The following is a 20,231-nucleotide window of genomic DNA, read 5'->3' as shown; positions in this document are numbered from 1 at the left end:
GGACTTGGAAGCAGCTGAACTCAGCCTCAGGGCGCAGGAGTGGGGGCGCTGGAGGGGTCGTGGGGGGGTTGTTGCCTCCTCCAGGTAAGCGAGCGTGTGACAGGGGCCAGTGCCCTCTGGGACGACCCGGGAGAAGGGAGCCTACGACTTTAAGCAGCCATTTGGGTGAGGAGGGGGGGAGAGGTGGGGTTTGGAGAGGGGAGGGAGTTAATGATTTACCAGAGGCTCATTTCACAATTTATCAAGGGTCAGCTTCCCTGGAGCATGCACAAGAAGTCTGGTCCTCTCTGCTCCTCACCCCTTGGCAGCTTCAACCCGGAAGGCCCCCCAGGCAGCCTGCGGCATGATCTCCATCACCGAGTGGCAGAGTGAGTGCAGGGGCCGGTGCCGTGGAGGGGGCTGGGCTGGACCGGAGGCTACAGGCTGGGGGGCGGGGGGACGGAGACGCTGCCCCTCCCAGCCCCGATCTCCCGCTGGGAACCTGTAAGGCGACCTCTGGAGCCGGTGGCCTGGAGCTGCTGTGCTGGCATCCTGCTGGCAGCATGGCTACGAGCGGGTGTGGCTCCCCTGCCTTCCAGTGGGTGGGTGTTGCTCGGGACCCCCCCCCCCCACTTCCCCGGCTAGCTAGACGCTGGTGCCTGGGGGAAGCGGCAAATTCACCACCCAAGCTGGTCCCTTCCCCATCATGGTTCTAGACCTGGGATGCTGCAAAGGTGGACTCAGGAGGTTGCTGCCCATTGAGACATTTTCCCCACAAACTCTCTGGGTCCCCTGTGGCCTTGGGGCCCTTCTTCTTCTTCTTTTTAATTTTTTTTATTTTTAAAGTAAACTCTACCCCAAACGTGGGGCTTGAACTCACCACCCGACTGAGCCAGCCAGTGACCCCACCTTGGGTCCCTTCTTACCAGAAATTAAATTCCACTCCTGTCCCCAAATTACTGTACCCTCACTCCTAAATATCCTTATCCTTCCCCTTCCTCTGCGGGGAGATGGCAGGGAGGTAGCCCACAGGCCTGGCAGGGGCGGGGAGAACTGTGACTTAAAGCCTCTGAGCCCAGGGTTTCATCTGTGCTCTGAGCCCAGGGTTTCATCTGTGAACTGGTGATAATCTTCATTCACTGAACAAATTTGTCTCGACTACGTGCTGAGCCTTGTGTTGGGCATGGAGTATACGAGAGTATACTGAAATGGAACGGACATGTTCCTGCGTACATGCTGGAGTGGGGAAACAGGTAGTTAACAGATAAATCAGTAGGTAGTATGTCAGATGGTGCCATCCTCCGGACAAAATGAAACAGGCTGAGGAGGCTAGGGAGAGTGAGGTAGGAGGGGCTACTGTGCTGTGTAGAGTGGTTAGGAAAGGCTTCGCTGAGAAGGTACCTTTTATACAGAGACCTACAGGAAGCAAGGAAGCAAAGCTATGCAGCAGTCTGGAGGGGAAGCTGTTCCAGGATAGGGAACAGCCAGTGCAAAGGCCCTGAGGCATTAGCATGCTTAGTGTATGCTGTGGCTGCAGCAAAGCCAGGAAAGGGGAGAGTGGTAGAGGAGTTTAGGTCCAGGAGGTCACTGAAAGATGAAGCTGTGTAAGAACTTTGGTTTTATCTCCACCAGATGGGAAATGACTGGAGAGTTTTGTGCAGAGAAGTGAGTGATGTGATCTATGTACATTTTTAAAAGATCACTCTGGGTACCGGGTTGAAAATAGGCTGTAGAAGTGTGAGGTCAGCAACAGGGAGACCAGTTCTGAGGTGAGAGATGGTGGAGAACACCAGGACAGTGGCAGTGAAGCGGTGGACATGGCGAAGGCCGAATCAGCTCTGAGAAAATTGCTGGAAGGATTTGCTGATAGATGTGGGTGTGAGAGAAAGAAGGCGAGAATCCTGCCAGTATTTTCAGCCTGAGCAATTAGAAGGGTCGAGTTGGGTTTTAGACATGTTGAGTTTGATGTGCTAGTAGACATCCAGGTGAGATATCAAGTAGGCAGTCAGGTATGTGAGTCTGGAGTTCAAGGTCAAGGCCTGAGTTAGACAAATTTGGGAATTGCCAGCATATAGATGGTATTTCAAACCATGAGAGTCCATAAGGTCACCTAGGGCACAGTTTCTCAGTTCCTTACTACTGGCAGCTTGGAGCAGGAAAATTCTTTGTTGTGGGGGTCTGTCCTAGATGCCAATATGTCCTACTCCCAGTAATGACAATGAAAAATGTCAGCAGACATTGCCAAATGTCCCCTGGGGAATAAAATCACCCCTGCCCATCCCTCCAGTTGAGAACTCCTGACTTAGGAAATCAAAATAGAGAGAGAAGGGAGCTGTGGCCTGAGTCTAGTGGCAAGCCAACATGTTATTAAGCCAAAGTGTGCTAAGTCCTATGAGAGGGAGAGATGAGAGAACCAGATTTAGGTCAGGTAATCGTGAGGGGACCAGGTTTCCCTAAGGAACCTTAAGACCTCAAGGATGAGTATGCCTTAGGCAGATAACACATGGGAGGAAACCGCATATACAAAGGTCCTGAGGCAGGAAGGCTCATCATAGAAACAGTGATGAAGGGAAGGGAAAGGAAGGGGAAGGAAGGAAGGAAGATGTGGTTAGAGTATGGTAGGCAAGGGGGATGGTGACAAGAGAGGAAGATTAACAAGCAAGCTGAGGCCCCATCATGCAGGGTCTGTAAGCCAAGGTGTGGCTGGGAGGACACTTTTAGTCGAGGCCCAGTGGGAAGCCATGAAGGATCCTAAGCAGCGCACTGACACGATTGGGTTGTATGCTTTCCAAGCCCCTTGACTACTGTGTGGGGATGGGATGAGAGGGGGCAGGACTGAAGCCGGGAACTAACTGGAAAATGTAGAAATCCAGGAAAGAGATGATGGTGGCTTGGAATTAAGCAGTAAGCGTGGAAAAAAATGCACCGCTTTCAAGATACCTCAGGGAAGAAGAAGCAATAAAACTTAGCTGTGGTTTGCACAGGGAGGAGCAGTGAGCGAGACTCACAGATGGCTCGTGGGCTTCTGCCTCAAGTGGCTGGCTGCGGGGGGTGACATTTGTATTCATTTGGGGAAAACCGGGAAGGGCACAGGGTGAAGGAAGAAGCCCAATAGCTCAGTTTGGACCTGTTGAGTTAAAGATGCCCCAGAGAGAGAAAACCAAGTGAGCAGGGATGCCAAGTCAGCTGCTGGGTAGGAGCTTGGCAGCTCAAAGACAGGCATGGGCTAGAAAGATAAATATCGACGTTGTCAGCATCCGAGTGATATTTAAAGACATGGGAATGAGTGTGAAATAGAATGAGAGGAGAAGCGAGCTTGGGCTGAAGCCCTGAGCAATTCAAACCCCAAGAGGAAGAGGAAGAAGCAGGAGCCAGCAAAGGAGGCTGGGCAAGTGCGGTCAAGAGCAGCAGGATGAAAATCAAGGATAGGGTGTCACAGAAGCCAAGAGAGGATATTTTAAGAAGGGAGAGGCCAAGAGCGGACAGATGAGCGCCAGCGTCCGTCCATCGGATCTGGGAACACGGACGCCGTTGTAGTCAAAGCAGGAGCAGCTCCTGTGGACGGGCTTGGGAGGGGAAATGGATGGGACTGGGCTGGCTAAAGACACTTAAAAAAAAAAAACTAACTGAATTTATTTGAGAGAGAGAGAACGAGCAGAGGAGCGGCAGAGGGACAAGCAGACTCCCTGCTGAGCATGGACCCCCCCCCCATGTGGGGCTCGATCCCAGGACCCAGAGATCATGACCTGAGCCGAAGGCAGACGCTTCAACGACTGAGCCACCCAGGCGCTCCTAAAAGCACTTTTCCTAGAGCCAGACAACTGGGTTCAAACCCTGGTTCTGCCAGCTCCTGGCTGTGTAGCCCTGGGCAAGGACTTACCCTTTCAGTGGTTCCATTTCTGTTTGTGAAATGGGACTAACAGAGCAAGAGGGTTTCCTACATAACCTACTTCATAGGCAGGTATGAAAATTAAATGAGTTGATATATGCAAAGTACCTGGACTGTGCCTGGCACAGGGTGCTTATTAGCGTTAGCAGTTATCCCTGTTAATCACTGTTGTTAATCTTGAAAGTGACCTGGAAGGCTCTTTCTTCCTCCCTATTCCCATTCCTGGTTCAGTCCTAAAGCCATTAGGTCGAAGGGGGAGGGTGCTGCCCAGGGCGGGTGGCAGAGCCCTCACTGGGTGACAAGGGTGTTCTCACTGGGGGCCACTGTCTGCCAGGCAGGATGAGAAGGACATCCTGGCAGGGGTGGGGTAGGGGCTGGAGAGTAACTTTATAGTGGGGCGGGGGGGCGTCCCAGCAGACGCCACCTTAATCAAGTGATGGAGAAACATCAGCTCTGGCTCATCTCCAGCAGGGGGAGCGCTGCCCCATCTGTCTGGCTCCTGGCAGGCACTTCTGTCACTCCTGGTGACAGACCCCATCTCCTGCCCTCTCTGCCATGCTTGCTGCCCCTAGAACTTCAGGAGCAACCCCCAGTCGGTAACAACTGAAATCACGAAGCTTCTGGAAGCGAGAGGCAAAGGAAGGTCTGAGGCTTGCATATGAGAGACACAGTTTGCGACCCCTTTTCTGCAAGGTGTTGTGTCCACAGTGCAGTTTCCCCACTGAATGCCGGAAGCAGTAGGTTGCCCCCATCACAGGAAAATTCTAGAATTGTATCAGCCCTTGAAGAAGAATGTGGGGCAGGGTGGGAAAGTAATAACTATGCAGGCCAGGAAATCACTGTTGCAGGAGAAAGTAGAATAGAGGAGACAAGACATAATGCGACTTTAAGAAACTTCTGCTGTCTCTACAAAATGAGTAAGAGGCTCTTCTGAAGTGTTTACAGGGGGGACATATGGATATTTTAACAAAACAAAATGAAAACCCGGTAAGATATTTACATTGTGTTCCCACACAAAAACATCTGCTAAAGGAGATAGAGGGGAAGGTGTAGTATCAGAATTGGAATCAATGACATATTTTTATGGCAGGTGTAAGCTGATAACAGAGACTTTTAACACAGGCATAAAAACTTAAAATACTTTGCCATTCAGATGAAAGAAGCAGGGTTATGGATGGTCTTCCTCCACGATATCCTAGCCTATATAAAATTATCATGATGAAGTAGTTGTGTGCCTAGATCCTCAACTTATTGTCTCTGAGGATGTAATTCAAGCAGGTGTTACTGGGAAGTGGACATAGGAAACCAATCCATTTAGATCACAGAGGTTTGTCAGAAACAGGAGGAACCAGCCATTAGTAGAAGATGGATTCCAGGCAGCTGGATGATGTGTTGAGAGAGAGGATGTTGCCTTAGGTCCTAACAAAATCCAGCTCTGCCAAAGAGAAACCCAGTGAGAATGGCATTTTTCTGTACATTTGGTCTGTAATCTGAATGATAAATCTCATCTCTATTTTTTTTAAGATTTTCTTTTTAAGTAATCTCTGCACCCAACGTGAGTCTCAAACCCCAAGATCAAGAGTCACGCACTCTACTGACTGAGCCAGCCAGCCGCCCCTAATCTCATCTCTATATATTTTTTTAAAGCTTTTTTTAAAAATATTTTATTTATTTATTTAATTGACAGAGAGAGAGAGAGGGAATACAAGCAGGGGGAGTGCGAGAGGGAGAAGCAGGTTTCCCGCCAAGCAGAGAGCCCGATGCGGGGCTCAATCCCAGGATCCTGGGACCATGACCTGAGCCAAAGGCAGTCACTTAACCAACTGAGCCACCCAGGCGCCCCTCATCTCTATATTTTTAATGATTCTTTTAAAGAAGTCCTTTGGCCTTATTTCTGTACTGACACTGATCCTAATCCTCTTAAGATCTGTACAGTAACAGATTATGAAAAATGACCAGAAGGTAATGGTGTTGTTTCATTTACCTTCTGTTGTAAACAGAACTTAACCAGTAGGTCTAGTCTCAAAAATTTTATTTTTGTTTTATTTTTACAGTCTGCCTCTGAACAACCAGACTTTTAACAGCTTTTTACAACTATCTCTAAAAGCATGGCAATAATAAAAATTTCATACGTATTGTGAGGACCGATTCTAAGATGTTAGTTAACGAGTTCAGTAAAATTTTTTTCTTTAAAAATTACCTGTATATTCCCTTTTAAAAAATTAAGCCAACTTCAATTTCTAAAAATTAAGCCATTTTTTAAAGTTTATTTTTTTAGTAATCTCTACACCCAATGTGGGGCTCGAACCACAATCCCGAGGTCAAGAGTCGCACGCTCCACCAACTGAGCCAGCCAGGGGATCCTAAAAATTAAGCCATTTTTAATAAAGTTATACATGTTGTAGTTTAAAAAGACACTCTTGCCATATCCCCAACTACCATGTAATTTACAATAAAAAGAAAATAAGGCATTCTAGCTATATGAAGTAGATAACGTTGCAAGACTATACAATGTAAACTTGAAGCGGTACAATATCATCAGTAATATTTTCAAAGGAGGCAACAGAATTCCATTTGTAATACCATCAAAAAGAATAAAATACTTAGAAACAAACTTAACCAAGGAGGCAAAAGACTTACTGAAAACCACTAAATGTTGCTGGAGAAAATTTTAGAAGACACAAATAAATAGAAAGTCATCCCATGTTTATGGATTATAAGATTTAACATTGTTAAGATGTCAATATTACCCAAAGCAATCTATAGATTCAGTGTGATTTCTATCAAAATCCCAATGACATTTTTTGTGGAAATAGAAAAATCCATTGTAAAATGCACATGGAACCTCAAGGAATCTCAAATAATGAAAGCAATCTTGAAAGAGAAGAACAAAGTTGGAGGTTTCACACTTACTGATTTCAAAACTTATTACAAAACTACAGTGTTCAGAACAGTGTGGGACTAGCATAGAGACAGACACATAGACCAAAGGGGTAGAATAGAGAGCCCAGAAATAGACCCAGGCAAAGATGGTCAAATGATTTTCAACAAGGGTGCCAAGACCATTCAGTGGGGAAATGGCAATCTCCTCAACAAATGATGTTGGGTGAACTGGACATCCACATGCAAAAGAATGAAGTTGAACCTGTACTTTACACCGTCTGCAAAAATAAACTCAAAGTTTATCTTAACTCAAAGCAAGAGCTAAAACTATAAAGCTCTTTAAAAAAAACTTAGGAGAAAAGCTTCATGACACTGGAATTGATAATGATTTCTTGGATTGGATACCAAAAATATAGGCAACTAAGGAAAAAGTAGTTAAATTGGAGCATATCAAAATTGAAAACTTCCCTGCATCAGAGGACACGATCGACACAGTGAAAAGGCAACCTATGGAATGGAAGAAAGTATCTGCAAATCATGTATCTGATGAGGGGTTAATATCCATAATATATAAAGAATTCCTACAACTCAACAGCAACAACAAAACCCCCCAAACGACCTGTTAAAATAGACAAAGGACTTGAATTGACTTGAATTTCTCTAAAGACATACAGATGGCCAACAAGCACATGAAAAGATGCTCAACATCACTCACCATCAGGGAAATGCAAATCAAAACCACAGTGAGATGCCACTCACACCCATTAAGATGGATGCTATCAAGAACAAAACAAAAAACAGAAAATAACAAGTGTTGGCGAGGATGTAGAGAAATTGGAACCCTTGTGCCCTGCTAGTGAGAATGTAACTGGTCCAGCTACCCTGGAAAATAGTGTGGAGGGCCCTCAGAAACTTAAAAAAAAACTACCATATCATCCAGCAATTCCACTTCTGGATATATATCCAAAAGAAGTGAAGGCAGAATCTTGAGAAGATATTCATTCATCCATGTTCACAGCAGCATTATTTATAGTAGCCAAAAGGTGGAAGCCATCCAAGTTCCACCCACAGATGAGCAGATAAACAAAATGCATTATAAACATACAATGAATTATTATTCAGCCTTAAAAAGGAAGGAAATTCTGACACCTGCTACAGCCTGGATGAACCTGGAGGCCATTATACTAAGTGAAATTAGCCATTCACATGAAAACACTGTATCATTTCCCAGATGAGCTTCCTATAGCAGAGTCAGAATCATAGAAACAGAAAGTAGAGTTGTGGTTGCCAGGGGCTGGGGAGGGGAGAATGGGGAATCAGTGTTTAATGGGACAGAGTTTCAGTTTTGCAAGATGATGGAGTCCTGGAGATGGATGGTGGTGATGGTTGCACAACAATGTGAATGAGCTTCACACCACTGGGCATATACTTAAAAATGGTTAAGATGCTAAATTTGATGTGTATTTTATCACAATTTAAAGTGGGAGTTTACTTCAATTTCAAAATGAAACAACACAATGAATTGTCATTTGTTGACTATCAGAATAGCAAAGATAAGTAAAAATTAACAATTTTGTGTGATGGAGAGGGTTTCAGAAAAAAGCAACTTCATATCCTGTTATTGTTACAACCATTCCTGAGGGAAGTAATTTGAAAAAAATGTATCAAAACGTCAAAGATGTAGCCCTTGACCAAACAGGGGGTCCCTAATATCCTGTACTTCTGCGTGGACTCACTGGCTCTCAGCCAACTCCTACAACTTCAAAGATTACCCTGAGACTTAAAGCAAAAACACAATACTAAGTGGGGTGGGGTGCTGTCAGTGTGGGTCCAACCTGGCGCAGAACTGCCCAGCCATGGGACTGACGTTAGAGGAAGCCCAGGGGTGTGGGGGGCTGGGCACCCGAGGTACAGCGGCGGGAGGGAAGGTGCAGAATGGGGCAGCAGGTGCCGGCTAGGGTGCAGACTCTCAGGTGAGCACATTCCTTCTATTTTTCCAATCAAGTGTGAGAGGTCATCACCTGAAAGCTGGGGACAGCGGCATTTAGAGGAGGAAGCACACCGTGTGAAGAGTTATCTAGGAGGGCAAACCTGTTGAGAAATCGAGTGGGACAGCTGGTTCTAAGCCTTTTCTGGGCTGGTGGTCGTGAACTGTCAGTGGCACCCTTCTGCCTGGGTATTGAGTTGGGCATCAGCGGCTCCCAGCTGCAGGAAGACAGGATCGGAGGGACCCAACCCTGACCATTATCTGGCTACTGTAGCATTTGCAAACAAGAGGAAGCTGAAAAGAGAAAGCAGTGAGGGAAGTGTTAACTACCTCGCAGAGCCGTGGTGAGGACAGAATGCCACAGAGTACAGAACTGACCAGCAGTGTGCAGGTGCTAAACATAAATCTGTGCCCACCTTCCCTTTCCTTTCCCGTCCCATCATTCCCCTCGAGCGCAGAAGCTGAGATTCCTGGGTAGAAATGGAGCCACCCCATCCCCCACTCCCCAGAGGGCAACTGTCCAGTGGCAATGGGGGAAACTTCCAGCATCCCATCCTGCTCCCCAAAGCCCATCCCACCCCAACCTCCTTGCCCATTGCAGAGATTGGTGTGGGTACCACCGGCTTCGGCATCTTCTTCATCCTCCTTGGAATACTCCTGTACTTTGATTCCGTGCTCCTGGCCTTCGGAAACGTGAGTCCCCCAGCCTGTGTACTTTCCCCACCAACCTACCTGAGGTCTCTATTGCCTGGAAGGTCAGCCCCAAGTTCATTCAGATCGTGCCCATCCAAGGGTCAGTACCATCAAGCCCCAGAAGGTGAGGGGGGCTGGGGATGCACAGTGAGGCGTGCGGGGCATAGAGAATCTGAGGACGTGAATTCTCATGGCAATCTCTGGGTGAGGCCCTGCAGCTACCAAGACGAATCAGCCACCATCCCTGCCATTGTAATCCCCCCCACCCAGTCAAGGGATAGGGACACAACCCGAACATCCATAACTGCGTAGGAAGGCAGGGGCAGCCATAAAGTCACAGTAAGATAAGCACATTGAATATAAAACATTGAAGGAAAGAAAGCATGCCCAACTGCAGAAGGATGAGGAATTTGGAAAGGAAGTGGGTGTGAAGGGGGATGAAGCACTTGCAGGCAGATGAACAATGAGAGAAAAGGTATGGAGAAGGGGAGAGAAGGCATGGAACATGCTGGAAGAAAGCCAGAGAGTTCAATTTGATGGACACCTAGGCACTCCTAAGGGACCATTAGGAGCCAAGCTGAAGGTAGTGACTGGGCCAGACGGCGGAGTCCCGAGGGTTCCATGTGACTCCGGGTATGGCTGCCTACACCTCAGCGTTCACGTCTGTAAAATGGACAGACTCTATCTATCCCTCCTTCCTTGCGAGGTGTGTGGAGAGATGAAGTCATATATGAAAAAGTGTCTGGGATCCAAGAAGTCGGGTTGAATTGGGTGAGCAGTTGGGAGACCAAAGTTCTCCTTGTCCATCCGCCTATCTCTGGGCAGCTCGGTTCCTAACCAGCAGAAATGACTCAAGGCTCTGGGAGTTTGCCACACTGTGGGGTCACTCTCTCTGATGTGTCCCTCTTTGAAGCATTAGCAAGTCCTGCCCCATGCCTGACGTGGGGCGCCAGGCCTGACCCCTGACTCCCAGGGGCGTTGCTGTGTTTGCTCTCATGCTTCTCTCCCTCCCTCCCCCGCAGCTGCTGTTCCTGACCGGCCTCTTGTTCATCATCGGCCTGAGGAGGACATTTTCCTTCTTCTTCCAGAGGCACAAGCTCAAAGGGACCAGCTTCTTTCTGGGGGGTGTGGTCATTGTACTGTTGCGCTGGCCCCTCCTGGGCATGTTCCTGGAGATCTATGGATTCTTTAGGCTCTTCAAGTGAGTGCAGGTCTCTTTCCCCTGGACGAGCCCCACTAGGGCCTCTGAGTAGCTGAGATCAGCCCACCGGGTTTGGGCAGCACGATCAGAGCAGGGTGTGCAGAAGCTGGGACTTTATCCTGCAGATGGGGGTCGTGGAAGGACTGAAAAGGCAGGAGGGGCATCAGGCAGACACTTTCCAAGACATCCTACTCCAACAGTAGGATGAAGGACAAATTGGAGGGATCGGCCCATCCATCAGCAAACATTGAGCACCTGCTGTGTGCCTGGCACTGTGCCTGCCCCCAAGGAGGAGACACAGGGCCTGCCTTCAAGTTGAACAACCCAGCAGGGAGGAAGGGCAGTGAACTAGCATCTTCCAGGCCCGTCATATGCCCCAAGCACGCTCACAATCATCACTCACTTTGTCGTCCCTACGACGCGCTGCAGGACTGCTTTGTGCAGATAAGGAAACCATCTCAGAGAGGCTGCCCCCTGCCCAAGGTCTCACAGATTGTATGCCGAGGATCTGGACTGGATCCAGCTGTGCCTGGCTGCTGGCCCCACATCCCTCAGCCTGGCCTGCTGAAAAGCGAGTCGGAAGTCAGCGAAGATGTGTGGCCACTGCCAGGGCCAGGGGAGGGGTCCTAGAGGAAGCAGGACCTGGAACAGGCCCTGGGGACAGGCAGGCAGGCTTTAAGGGGAGACTACAGGGTGTTTAAGGAGAAGAAAGGAAAAGGCTGCTGAGGAAGGAGGGGCAAGGGAGGGAAGACTCTCAGTGTCTCTGGGGATGAGGATGACGGGGGCTGGAAGAAACATGGCTTATGGAATCATGGGAAGGAGCCAGGGTCAGGACCTCGGGTTCTCATAAGGCCTTCCGTTTGCTCACTGCAGCCTTGAAAACACCTTGATGAGCCCGAGTGCCCCAGACCACCTAGACATCATATAACGTGGTTTCAAGAAACTAAATTTTCTCACGCACGCTCTGCCATTCACTTACTTAATATTCAAATATGTCATCATTTAGTCATTTATTCAAATAGTCAAAAACGTAAAAAAAGGACCTACTGCATGCCAAATCCAGAGCTAGGTGTGGGGCTGTGGTACTAAACCAGGAGAAACTCCCTGAGGAACTTGCAACCTAGTTGAGAAGACAAATTCTGACAACAGTGACCATCTTCTGAGGGACTAGAACCCTGAGTGGGGCCACCGCAGATTCCGTAGTTTGAACCAACAGTAAACCTCGACAGAGTCCCCTGGCAACAGCATTGCTGGGGGCAGAAATCCCAAATGGGACCTATAAGGGATGTCAGAGATGCCCCCGAACCGCAGGGAAATGAAGCCCAAGGAAAGGAAGTAGCTCAGCCAGAATTCAAATTTCTAACCCCCTCGCCTCTCCGCACACGCAGGGCTCCCTCCCCATGCTAACCTCAGTGCCTCCACCCTTTGAAGGATCCCACACATGCGCCCAACCAGGCCTTGCCCGGGTGTGTCTGAGAAGAGTGGGGGTGCCAAGAGCAAAGGCTCCATGCACGGGATGCCGAGGCGAGCGGGAAAATCAGCACGGGCACAGCCTCCACCCGCCGCCCGTGCCTGGAGCCCAGGACACCTGCGGCAGGCGGTGTACACCCAACCTAGGGAGGTGCAGACAGTGACAGTCATGTAAACAAAAGCTTCCCCACCATTTCTTTGTATAAGGCCCTAGGGTGTAGGTACTATTATTATTAATGCCATTTACAGCTGGAAACTGAGATTCAGAGAAGTTAAGGAATTTGCCCAAGTTTATACGGCACCAGGAAGTGGTAGAGCCAAGATTTGAATCCAAGGAGCCTGACCCCCGCCCCTTTATTCTTACCCTCTCCACATGGTTGTCTCCCCAAAACCAGGGGTGCAGAACCAAGTGGGGTCCCAGTGCCCAGGGGCCCGCTTTCTTGGGAACCAAAGCTGGAGCCTTTGGGTGGACCTCAGCCTGGATACCCTCTCCCTCTCCCCCAAGGCCGTCACTGACCCCTCTCCCCACCCTCTGCTCCTAGGGGCTTTTTCCCTGTCGTCTTTGGCTTCCTGGGCAATGCCTCCAACATCCCCTTCCTGAGCGAGGTAAGTGGATGATGCATGTGGCTTAGTGGTGGTGCCTTGGGGTGGGGGGCCCTGGTGAGACGGCGGCCCCCGCGCAGCGGACCCTTCCCCATCTCCCCTCAAGCCCCTTTCCCCAGGTTGGTCAGCCTCAGCACCCCTTCCCGTCCCCACACCATCTCCATCTGCCCAGAGCAGCTGAGGAGAGGGGACCCGGGAGCATTGTGCCTGAGGCCTGGGTAGAGAGCAAGGTGGCTATTCATAGCTCCTTATTAGAGCCAAAGAAACAGATTCAGAGAGTCTAGGTGACCCAGCCAGAAAGTGCCAGGGATTTCTGGAGAGCTGGCTGAGTCAGCCCCAGGCATGGAGAGGACGTATGACAGCCAATGACAGCAGCAGTGGGTGGCAGATTCCGCTCTGTCCTTGGGGCAGGCATGGGGCAGTTGTCCCCAGCCGCTGCCCCTCCCTTTCTCTAAAGCATATTTTCTGACAGAATGGGAGCTCTCTGAGAAGCTCGGGGCGGCCCTGCAGCCAGCTGGCTCATCCCGGTGGCCCCCTCTCCCTATTTGCACTTGGCACCGCTCCCAGCTCTAAAGACCCACTCCACAATAACCTAGATAGAGACGGAGTGTGCTCCTCACTCTTTGTCTGGAGTAATGATTCTTGGCTCCCACAGCTGTTCCGGAGGCTTCAGGGCACCAGATCAATGGTCTGAACAGCAGAGATGAGCTCCTTGAACTTGGATCATTGGTTGAGGAGGCTGGAAAGGAAATGGGGTCCGCCCCCACCCTGCACTGACTCATCTCCCACATCATACCCAGACCGCTCCAAGTCCAGAAGGAAGGACGGAGTTGAATGACTGACTGCAAATCCCCAAGTCAACTCAAAAGGCTGTTGGCATGGCTGGGAGCAGAGATCCCGGGGGGACCCCCAGAGAGACCGGACTGGGGCTGGTATCACATCCTGCCCTGCATTTATGGGAGGAAAGCAAAGATTAAATCCCCAAGCTGTGTGTCTGAGACTCAAAGTCACTGTCTCCAGCCTGTCAAGTCCAGTCCCTGACTCAGGGCAGGCCGACGCACGGCATTCCATGGAGTGAGGGGCAGGCCTGCTCCCGGAGGCCATCATTTTTATCCTGCTGGTTAACAGTCCTAATGAGTGAGATAATATGTTTGTAAACCCCTGTTAACAGTAGGCGTCAGACAAGTGATGGGTATTAATCCTGCATACTGGTGGGAAATGCTACTCAACCATTAATTAGATGGATGTGTGCACAGGGCACCCACAGATAGCCCCTGTGCTGAGAGAGCTTCCTGTCTGAGGGTGGAGACATCGCCCCTGCCTTCGGAGAGCCCAAGTCTGATGGAGGAGACATTCTCTGTCCTGGCGAGCCCCTCAGCCCAGAGTAAAGAGTGTTCTTGCAGGCCCAGGAAGGAGACAAGAGTGCCTTGCAATGCGTGCATTTAGTAACTCCCTGTGAGGGCCCTCGGCGTCTAGACCGAGCACAGGGGTGTGTGCTGAGGGTGCAAAAGGAAGCCGGTCGCTGCTATCAGAGCAAGGTACGCAGCAATCCCAAAGCAGTGTGATCATGAGACGTGCAGGGGGACCCGGGAGCAGCAGGGTCAGGTGCGTCAGGTGCTGTACCTGGAGGTTAACTCTCAGGGTTTCCTGGGCACTTCCCAGGGACACCCACCTTCTAGAGCTGCCCCTTTATTTTGCTTTCTTCGTCCCCTAGGTCAGACTGTGCCTTTCTCTCCCTTCCGCCCCCTTCATTATGCTCTCTTCACACGGGGTGCTCTTGTGGCTCTTGTCTGAGGGCACGAGCCCCCCCTTCCCCTCCCCCTCAGATCATCCATTTCCATGTCATTTGGGGCAGAATGGGTCTCCCGCTAAGTGGGTCTGGGGCGAAGGGGGTGAGGAGGTTGGAAGGACCAGTGGGAATCAGAAAGCCAGCCTTGGAGGGCTTCTGGAGGGGGAGAAAGAGGCTGATTTGTCCTGAGAGCCAAGCGGTGGGAGGCAGCAAACGCTGGGCTCTCTGAGGGGTCTGAGGAGGGGGAGGAGGCAGAGGTGGGCCTGTGCCTGGAGACGTCACCTTGGGCTTTATAAAACGGCCGTGATCAGGCCACTGCGGGGCCCAGCTCCCCTCTCTGTGCGTGTTCAGCGACCCAAGCAGCGCCTGGAGACCCCACGGAACTCCGACCCCGCCCGACAGAGCCAAGGTAGGTACACGGGGGCACCCCCACTTGGAGAGGGGTCTGCCTAGCCCCAGGGAGGATCCCCAGGGAGGAGCAGGGATTTCCTTCTAAAACTGACAAGACATATCCCTGGCTGGCAAAGGGGGTGCTGATCTTTCCTGATTATCAGGTTGGCCAGATGATTCTGGGATGTCTCGGTGAATACCCTGACTCGAATTTATGAAACCAGGACCTTGGAGAATCCCTTACTGTGGAAGGAATAAAAGCAGTGAGCGAGCTCTTGCTGGGATGAGAGGCCACAGAAGCTTTTGGAGGGAGCTGGGGAACCCCTCAGGGCTCAGGGGCTCCATAGGATTCCTCCAAGGCTTTCCCCCAACGTATGGATGGCAAGTACAAACCTAACCAAAGAGCCCCTACGCGCCCTGCTGGCCCCCTGCACTAAGAACTGCGGGTTACTCCAGGAAGGAAGCCACCTCACTTCAAAAGCCTTCCCACCACGCCTGGAATCTATTACCCACTAGGTATAAAGCCTGGGGCGAGGGCACAAAAATTGCGCACAGCAGGTCAGCCTCTCCAGGCCCCGTGAAAGCTGTTCTTTTCCAAACAATTCAACTCTACCACATGTGTTAAATGCTTCTGTGCTGGGAAGTGAACTGAGAGTTGGGTGTATGGGTGTGTGTGTGTGTGTTCTCACCTGGCCAGGTGCTAAATGCTATCTATGAGGAGGAGGAGGTGCTACGGGTGGGAGGAGCTTGGAAGAAGGCACCCTTACCTAACCACACAGCCTGCCCACCCCCCACCTTCCCCACTCACCGCCCTGCTCCTGCAGAGCGGCCAGAATGCTCCATCTGAAATGCAACACACATGCCCCCCCTCAGGCTCAGCCTACTCGGGGATAAAGCCCCCCTGTGCCCCTCCTCCAGCCTCACCACTGTCTTTCTCTCCAGCCAAGCTCTGCGCTCCCGGCAGGCTGGAGGGCCTGTGGCCCCCGCCCCGCCCGGCCCCTGCTGCCCAGCTCCAGCGCCCCCTGCTGGAAATGCCTTCCTTAATCCTGTATTCATGGGGCTGATCCGTGCTCAGAAACTCAGCTCCGGAACCACCCCCCGCCCCGGGGCAAACCCGCCTGCCCCGCTCCAGGGTGAGCTCCCATGGGCTCCCACAGCTCCCTGGGTACCCACACTCCCCCAGCCTATCATTTCCGGTGTTATTTTGAAACGGCCGGCTAAGACGGCTCAATTTCTTGAGCTTGATCTTGGGGAAGGGCTGGAAACAAGCAGCCCTGTGTCTTAGCACACCTGTGCCCCCCCCAGCATCTAGCACAGCACCTAGCTGGTGCTGTGATCAGGTATGATCTCTGAACTAACCTGGACCCTGTGCATCCAGGGTTTGAAGCCATAAAAGAAATGGTTTTCCGCTGCTCTCTCTAACGAACTGATCCTGCCTCTCTTCTTTAGAGCAGGTGCAGAAAGACTTGTCTGGATTTCAGAGTGTCACAGAATCAGTCTGTAAGGAAAAGCGACTGAGGGGATAGTCAGTGACCAGTCTGATACAGTGCTCTTATTTCACAGAGGAGCAATATGGTCCAGAGATGGGGGTAACTTGCTAATGCCCCACAGGGAGTGGGGCAGGGCTGGGGCCAGACTTGAGTGTTCTGTTGTTGTTTTTTTTTAAAGATTTTATTTGACAGAGAGAGACACAGCGAGAGAGGGAACACAAGCAGGGGGAGAGGGAGAAGCAGGCTTCCCGCGGAGCAGGGAGCCCGATGCGGGGCTGGATCCCAGGACTCCGAGCCGAAAGCAGACGCTTAACTACCCAGGCGGCCCCAGACTTGAGTGTTCTTGATCCCATTTCAGGAGTCTTCCTCTCTGCCCCCTGCCTAGGTCCTGCAGAGGAATGGGGGTGGGGCAAGAACAAAGGTATGGACAGGGCTGAGCAACCATTAGCAGCCCACGGGCACCACTGATAGCCCCGCCCCTCCCACTTGCCCCCCTGTACCACAGAGACTCCGGCCAACACCCTTTTTGTCCAGCCTTTGGACCTGCCTCCCCACCAGTTTGTCTTTACTCATGTTTGTTGGACAATCTCAAAGTGCCTGATGGCTTTTTCAAAGACAAATTCAACTTGAGAGCTGGAAGGGCTGGGGTGGAAGGCAAAGGGGGTGTAGTGAGGGTCAGGGTACGCAGCTCCCATCTCAGCGGCCAAAATCACGAGGTCAATTCAATTCATATCTTCTTGGAGCCCACGAGGAATAGAATAAGGAGAAAATTGACCCGATGAATCAGGGAAAGTTTTTTCTCTTCTTTGTATTACAGACAATGAGACAATTTAGTGACAGTCCTCAAGGCTGTGAAGGGTTATGAGAACAAGATGATTGCCTCTTTCTTCCTTTTTTCTTGAAAAACAAAGGGAATGAAGTCCCTGTTGCCACAGGAGGGAGCTGGGCCAGTTTCGGGAAGGCACAGTCTAACGGGGGAGTTGGGCACAGCAAGCCCAGCACAGAGCTCCTAGGCTCCAGAGAATGTCTGGACCTCAGGGCGCTCCACTCAGTGGAGCTCCTTGCCCTGCTTGACTTCACTCCCCACCCCCGCGGCCCTCATTGCCACACTGCCCCTCACTCCAGGGCTCTCCTCTTCACACTGGGCTCTGCCCCAGCACCCAGCCCACACCGTGCACCTGGCTTAGTCCTCCTCCCCCTCCCTCTATCTCAGCCTCAGGACACTGTCAGGACCTGTGCCTTCTCACCACGATGAATTCACTGGTTTCTTGGCAGCTGATGCTTTTCCTCTGTGCCTCCTCCTTCAGGGAGACACTTGAAAAGATGGCACCTGTGGAGAATCCTAGACCGACAGGTATGCTTTGTCTGGGAAGAAGGGTGGGAGTTGTTGCAAAATGAGAGTCACCCTATTTTTCAGAGTGAGGCTAGTCTATCGATGTGAGTTTCACACGGCATTTAATGGGAACCTAAGACTAGCACATGCAACTTATTTGGGGGCCCCATGAATCTTGCAAGTAAGGGATGGCTTACTGCTCTTCATGGGCATCAGAAGGCTCACCTAGGTTCAGGTGCTTGTTAACCACTGAGCTCCTTCGTGGTCTTCTCACACTGTGTTCTCTGCTCTACGCCAACCACCTGTCTGAGGAGATCCGTTGGGAAGAAATTTACTATGCAAGTTTCTTTCATCAGTGATCTCAGACCCTTTGTGGGGAATTTGGAAAAAAAGAAAAAAGACTTAAACAAAAGGACAGATCCTTAATACCTGTCAACCTTATGAGTTCGTTGTGCAACTGATTAGCTGGAGAAACTGAGGCCCAAGGAGGTAAAGAACGCCCCCGCCAAGTCAGCCAAATGCTGCAGCAGCCCAGCTGGTGCTGCATGCAGCTGCCAAGAGTGTGTCTCTGAGGGGCACAAGCCAGTCCCCGAAGTCCCCGAGACAGGAGCTGTGGGTTTAACACTGCTTGGTGGTCAGTTTCCTGGGCAAACTAGCACATGGCTTAGCCTCTCCGGCCTGCAGTTCCGGCTCTGGAACTCGGAGCGTACCCTCTACGCAGAGGATAGCATCGAGCCCATAAAATATCCCAGAGCAAAGAGAATATGCCCCTGGGTGTCCTTGGCCACCAGTGTCTTCTCTCCTGGGATCAGGTATTCTTTCTGGCTGAGGGAGGCTCCCCCAGAGAATAACCTCGCCGCAGCCCCAGGGACATTGACCTGTTGGTCAGCAAATGGCTTTAGGTGAGGCCACAAACAATAGCCTGAGCGGTTATCCTACTTCAGGGATGATGGGCTTAAGCGGAAGGAAGCCATCATCCCTCCCTGCCTCAGCCGGGCCCTAAGCAAGGTGGGAGGGGCATTCTAGGAAGAATAGCATTAACTCTGAACCATGCCCACACTCCTTCTCCAAAGTATGCCAAGGCATTGAAGAGCAGGGCCCAAAGCCAACTACCCCCCTCAACACACACCCACTCGCACACCAGGCCTCATTTCCACTAATCTCATGCCACAATTGGCTGGGGTTCTTGTCTACTCAGAGCTAGTTGCACTATTTTACTGCCAAAAATTAGAGTGAGCTTAACAAGCCTTTTGCATGTGAAACGCATTCAAATTAGCCTTGTTAGCCCTCGGCGTGCAGGGGAGAGATTATACCTACAGTGGGGGGAGGTGAGCAGGTTAAGGTGACCCAGATAATTTTCCATTCTTCACTGAGTCCTCCTGTAGCTTATTAGTGGTCACAGTAATTGGGGAGGGGTGTGGGGCACAGTGGTCCTAGTTCTCTCCTTTCTGTAACTACAAGCTGTTCACTCGCTTTTATATATTTAACAAGCATTTGAGGCCCTACTGCATGCAGGCCACCGTTTCAAGCACGCAGAGATAGAGCTGAACGAACACGGCTCCCACCTGCCCCCGGGAGCTCAGTCCCGTGGGGGAGCCTGATGCAGAGACAGCGAGTACTGCAGGCTTATTTCCAAGGTCTACCCTGTTTGCTTCCAAAAGGAAGTAGTTTAATCTAAGAGATGTTTAAGATCATCCTGGAAAACCTTTGCAACCAAAGCTATGTTCAAAGAGAGAGGAGCCAATGACCTAACCATCATCTGAGCTAAGACGCTCCTGCGGGTGGTGCCCCGCTTTGGGCTCTGGGCTTCCTAGAGGTCAAGGAAGGAAAGGGAAGCACAGGATAGGGATGGGAGCCGGTGTTCCAAAGCCGTCTCTCCTGGGCCCTGGCCTCACCGCAGCCTCTCTCTGTGGCTCTGTCCTAGGCCAGCGGCTCGGACCCCAGGCCCTCCTAGCCCCGTGGGAGCAGAGCCCGCGGTGGGCAGAGTGGAAGCCCGCCCGGGCCCGGCCCAGCCCGCGGGGGGCCTCGCTGTGCCCGCTTCCGGAGAGCCCCGCGGGGCCCCAGCGGCCAGGCCTGTGCGCCCCCGGCAGCCGCCTGATGCCCGCCCCCCGGGGCGCGGTGCTGGTGCAGCGGGAAAGGGACCTGTCCGCCTACAACTGGAACTCCTTCGGCCTGCGCTACGGCAAGCGGCAGACTGCGCCTCCCGCAGGGCTCAGAGGCGGCGCCGGGCGTGGCTGAGCGCGAGGTGCTGGGGGCCGTGAACTTCAAACCCGGACTAGGGAACCGGGCTTGCGGGGTTGGTGCGGGGGTGGGGGGTAGGGCAGTGGGAGGGGGACTGGGGTTTCTGTCCTGAAGTAATAAAGGGAATGCTGCCGACACACCCTGGAGTGATTTGTGGCTAATTTTTGCAAGCAGCGCAGATGAGATTGTTTTCCTTCTCTCTTCACTTGGAGCTTTTGCTGATTTTAAGATAGCTTTTAGTGTTATCAAGCACAGATAACAGTGCTTTTCAAACTAGAGATGT

General features: G+C 51.4%; 2 protein-coding genes across 3 annotated transcripts; both read left to right on the top strand.

Annotated features, from left to right (window-relative positions):
• The first annotated feature begins 242 nt into the window (after window positions 1-242).
• On the top strand, window positions 243-13,723 carry GOLT1A (golgi transport 1A). Of its 2 annotated transcripts, none has more exons than XM_078076882.1 (5): window positions 243-368; window positions 9,340-9,431; window positions 10,520-10,632; window positions 12,645-12,708; window positions 13,361-13,723. In XM_078076882.1, the coding sequence occupies exons 1-5, from the start codon at window positions 344-346 to the stop codon at window positions 13,397-13,399; spliced, it is 333 nt and encodes a 110-aa protein (XP_077933008.1). In that variant the 5' UTR covers window positions 243-343; the 3' UTR covers window positions 13,400-13,723. The 2 variants fall into 2 exon arrangements, with proteins under 2 accessions (XP_077933008.1, XP_035931760.1); XM_036075867.2 differs by having other exon boundaries at window positions 10,454-10,632; window positions 13,361-13,722.
• An 897-nt stretch (window positions 13,724-14,620) lies between these two features.
• Window positions 14,621-19,968, top strand: KISS1 (KiSS-1 metastasis suppressor). Its single transcript, XM_078078671.1, is given in 4 exon segments — window positions 14,621-14,903; window positions 17,588-17,728; window positions 19,632-19,931; window positions 19,934-19,968. Coding segments are annotated over 3 exon segments (438 nt in total). The 5' UTR covers window positions 14,621-14,903; window positions 17,588-17,625.
• The last annotated feature ends 263 nt before the right edge of the window (window positions 19,969-20,231 follow it).

Source organism: Halichoerus grypus, chromosome 7, assembly GCF_964656455.1.
Source record: "Halichoerus grypus chromosome 7, mHalGry1.hap1.1, whole genome shotgun sequence".
NCBI lineage: Eukaryota > Metazoa > Chordata > Mammalia > Carnivora > Phocidae > Halichoerus > Halichoerus grypus.
This window is presented reverse-complemented; position numbering and strand designations above follow the sequence as displayed.

Excerpts from the sequence above, each read along its gene's own strand:
- GOLT1A (XM_036075867.2), top strand. The coding sequence starts at position 344 with ATGATCTCCATCACCGAGTGGCAGA. Across the intron at positions 369-9,339 it reads CTCCATCACCGAGTGGCAGA|AGATTGGTGTGGGTACCACC; the intron begins GTGAGTGCAGGG and ends TGCCCATTGCAG. Across the intron at positions 12,709-13,360 it reads ACATCCCCTTCCTGAGCGAG|CTGTTCCGGAGGCTTCAGGG; the intron begins GTAAGTGGATGA and ends TGGCTCCCACAG.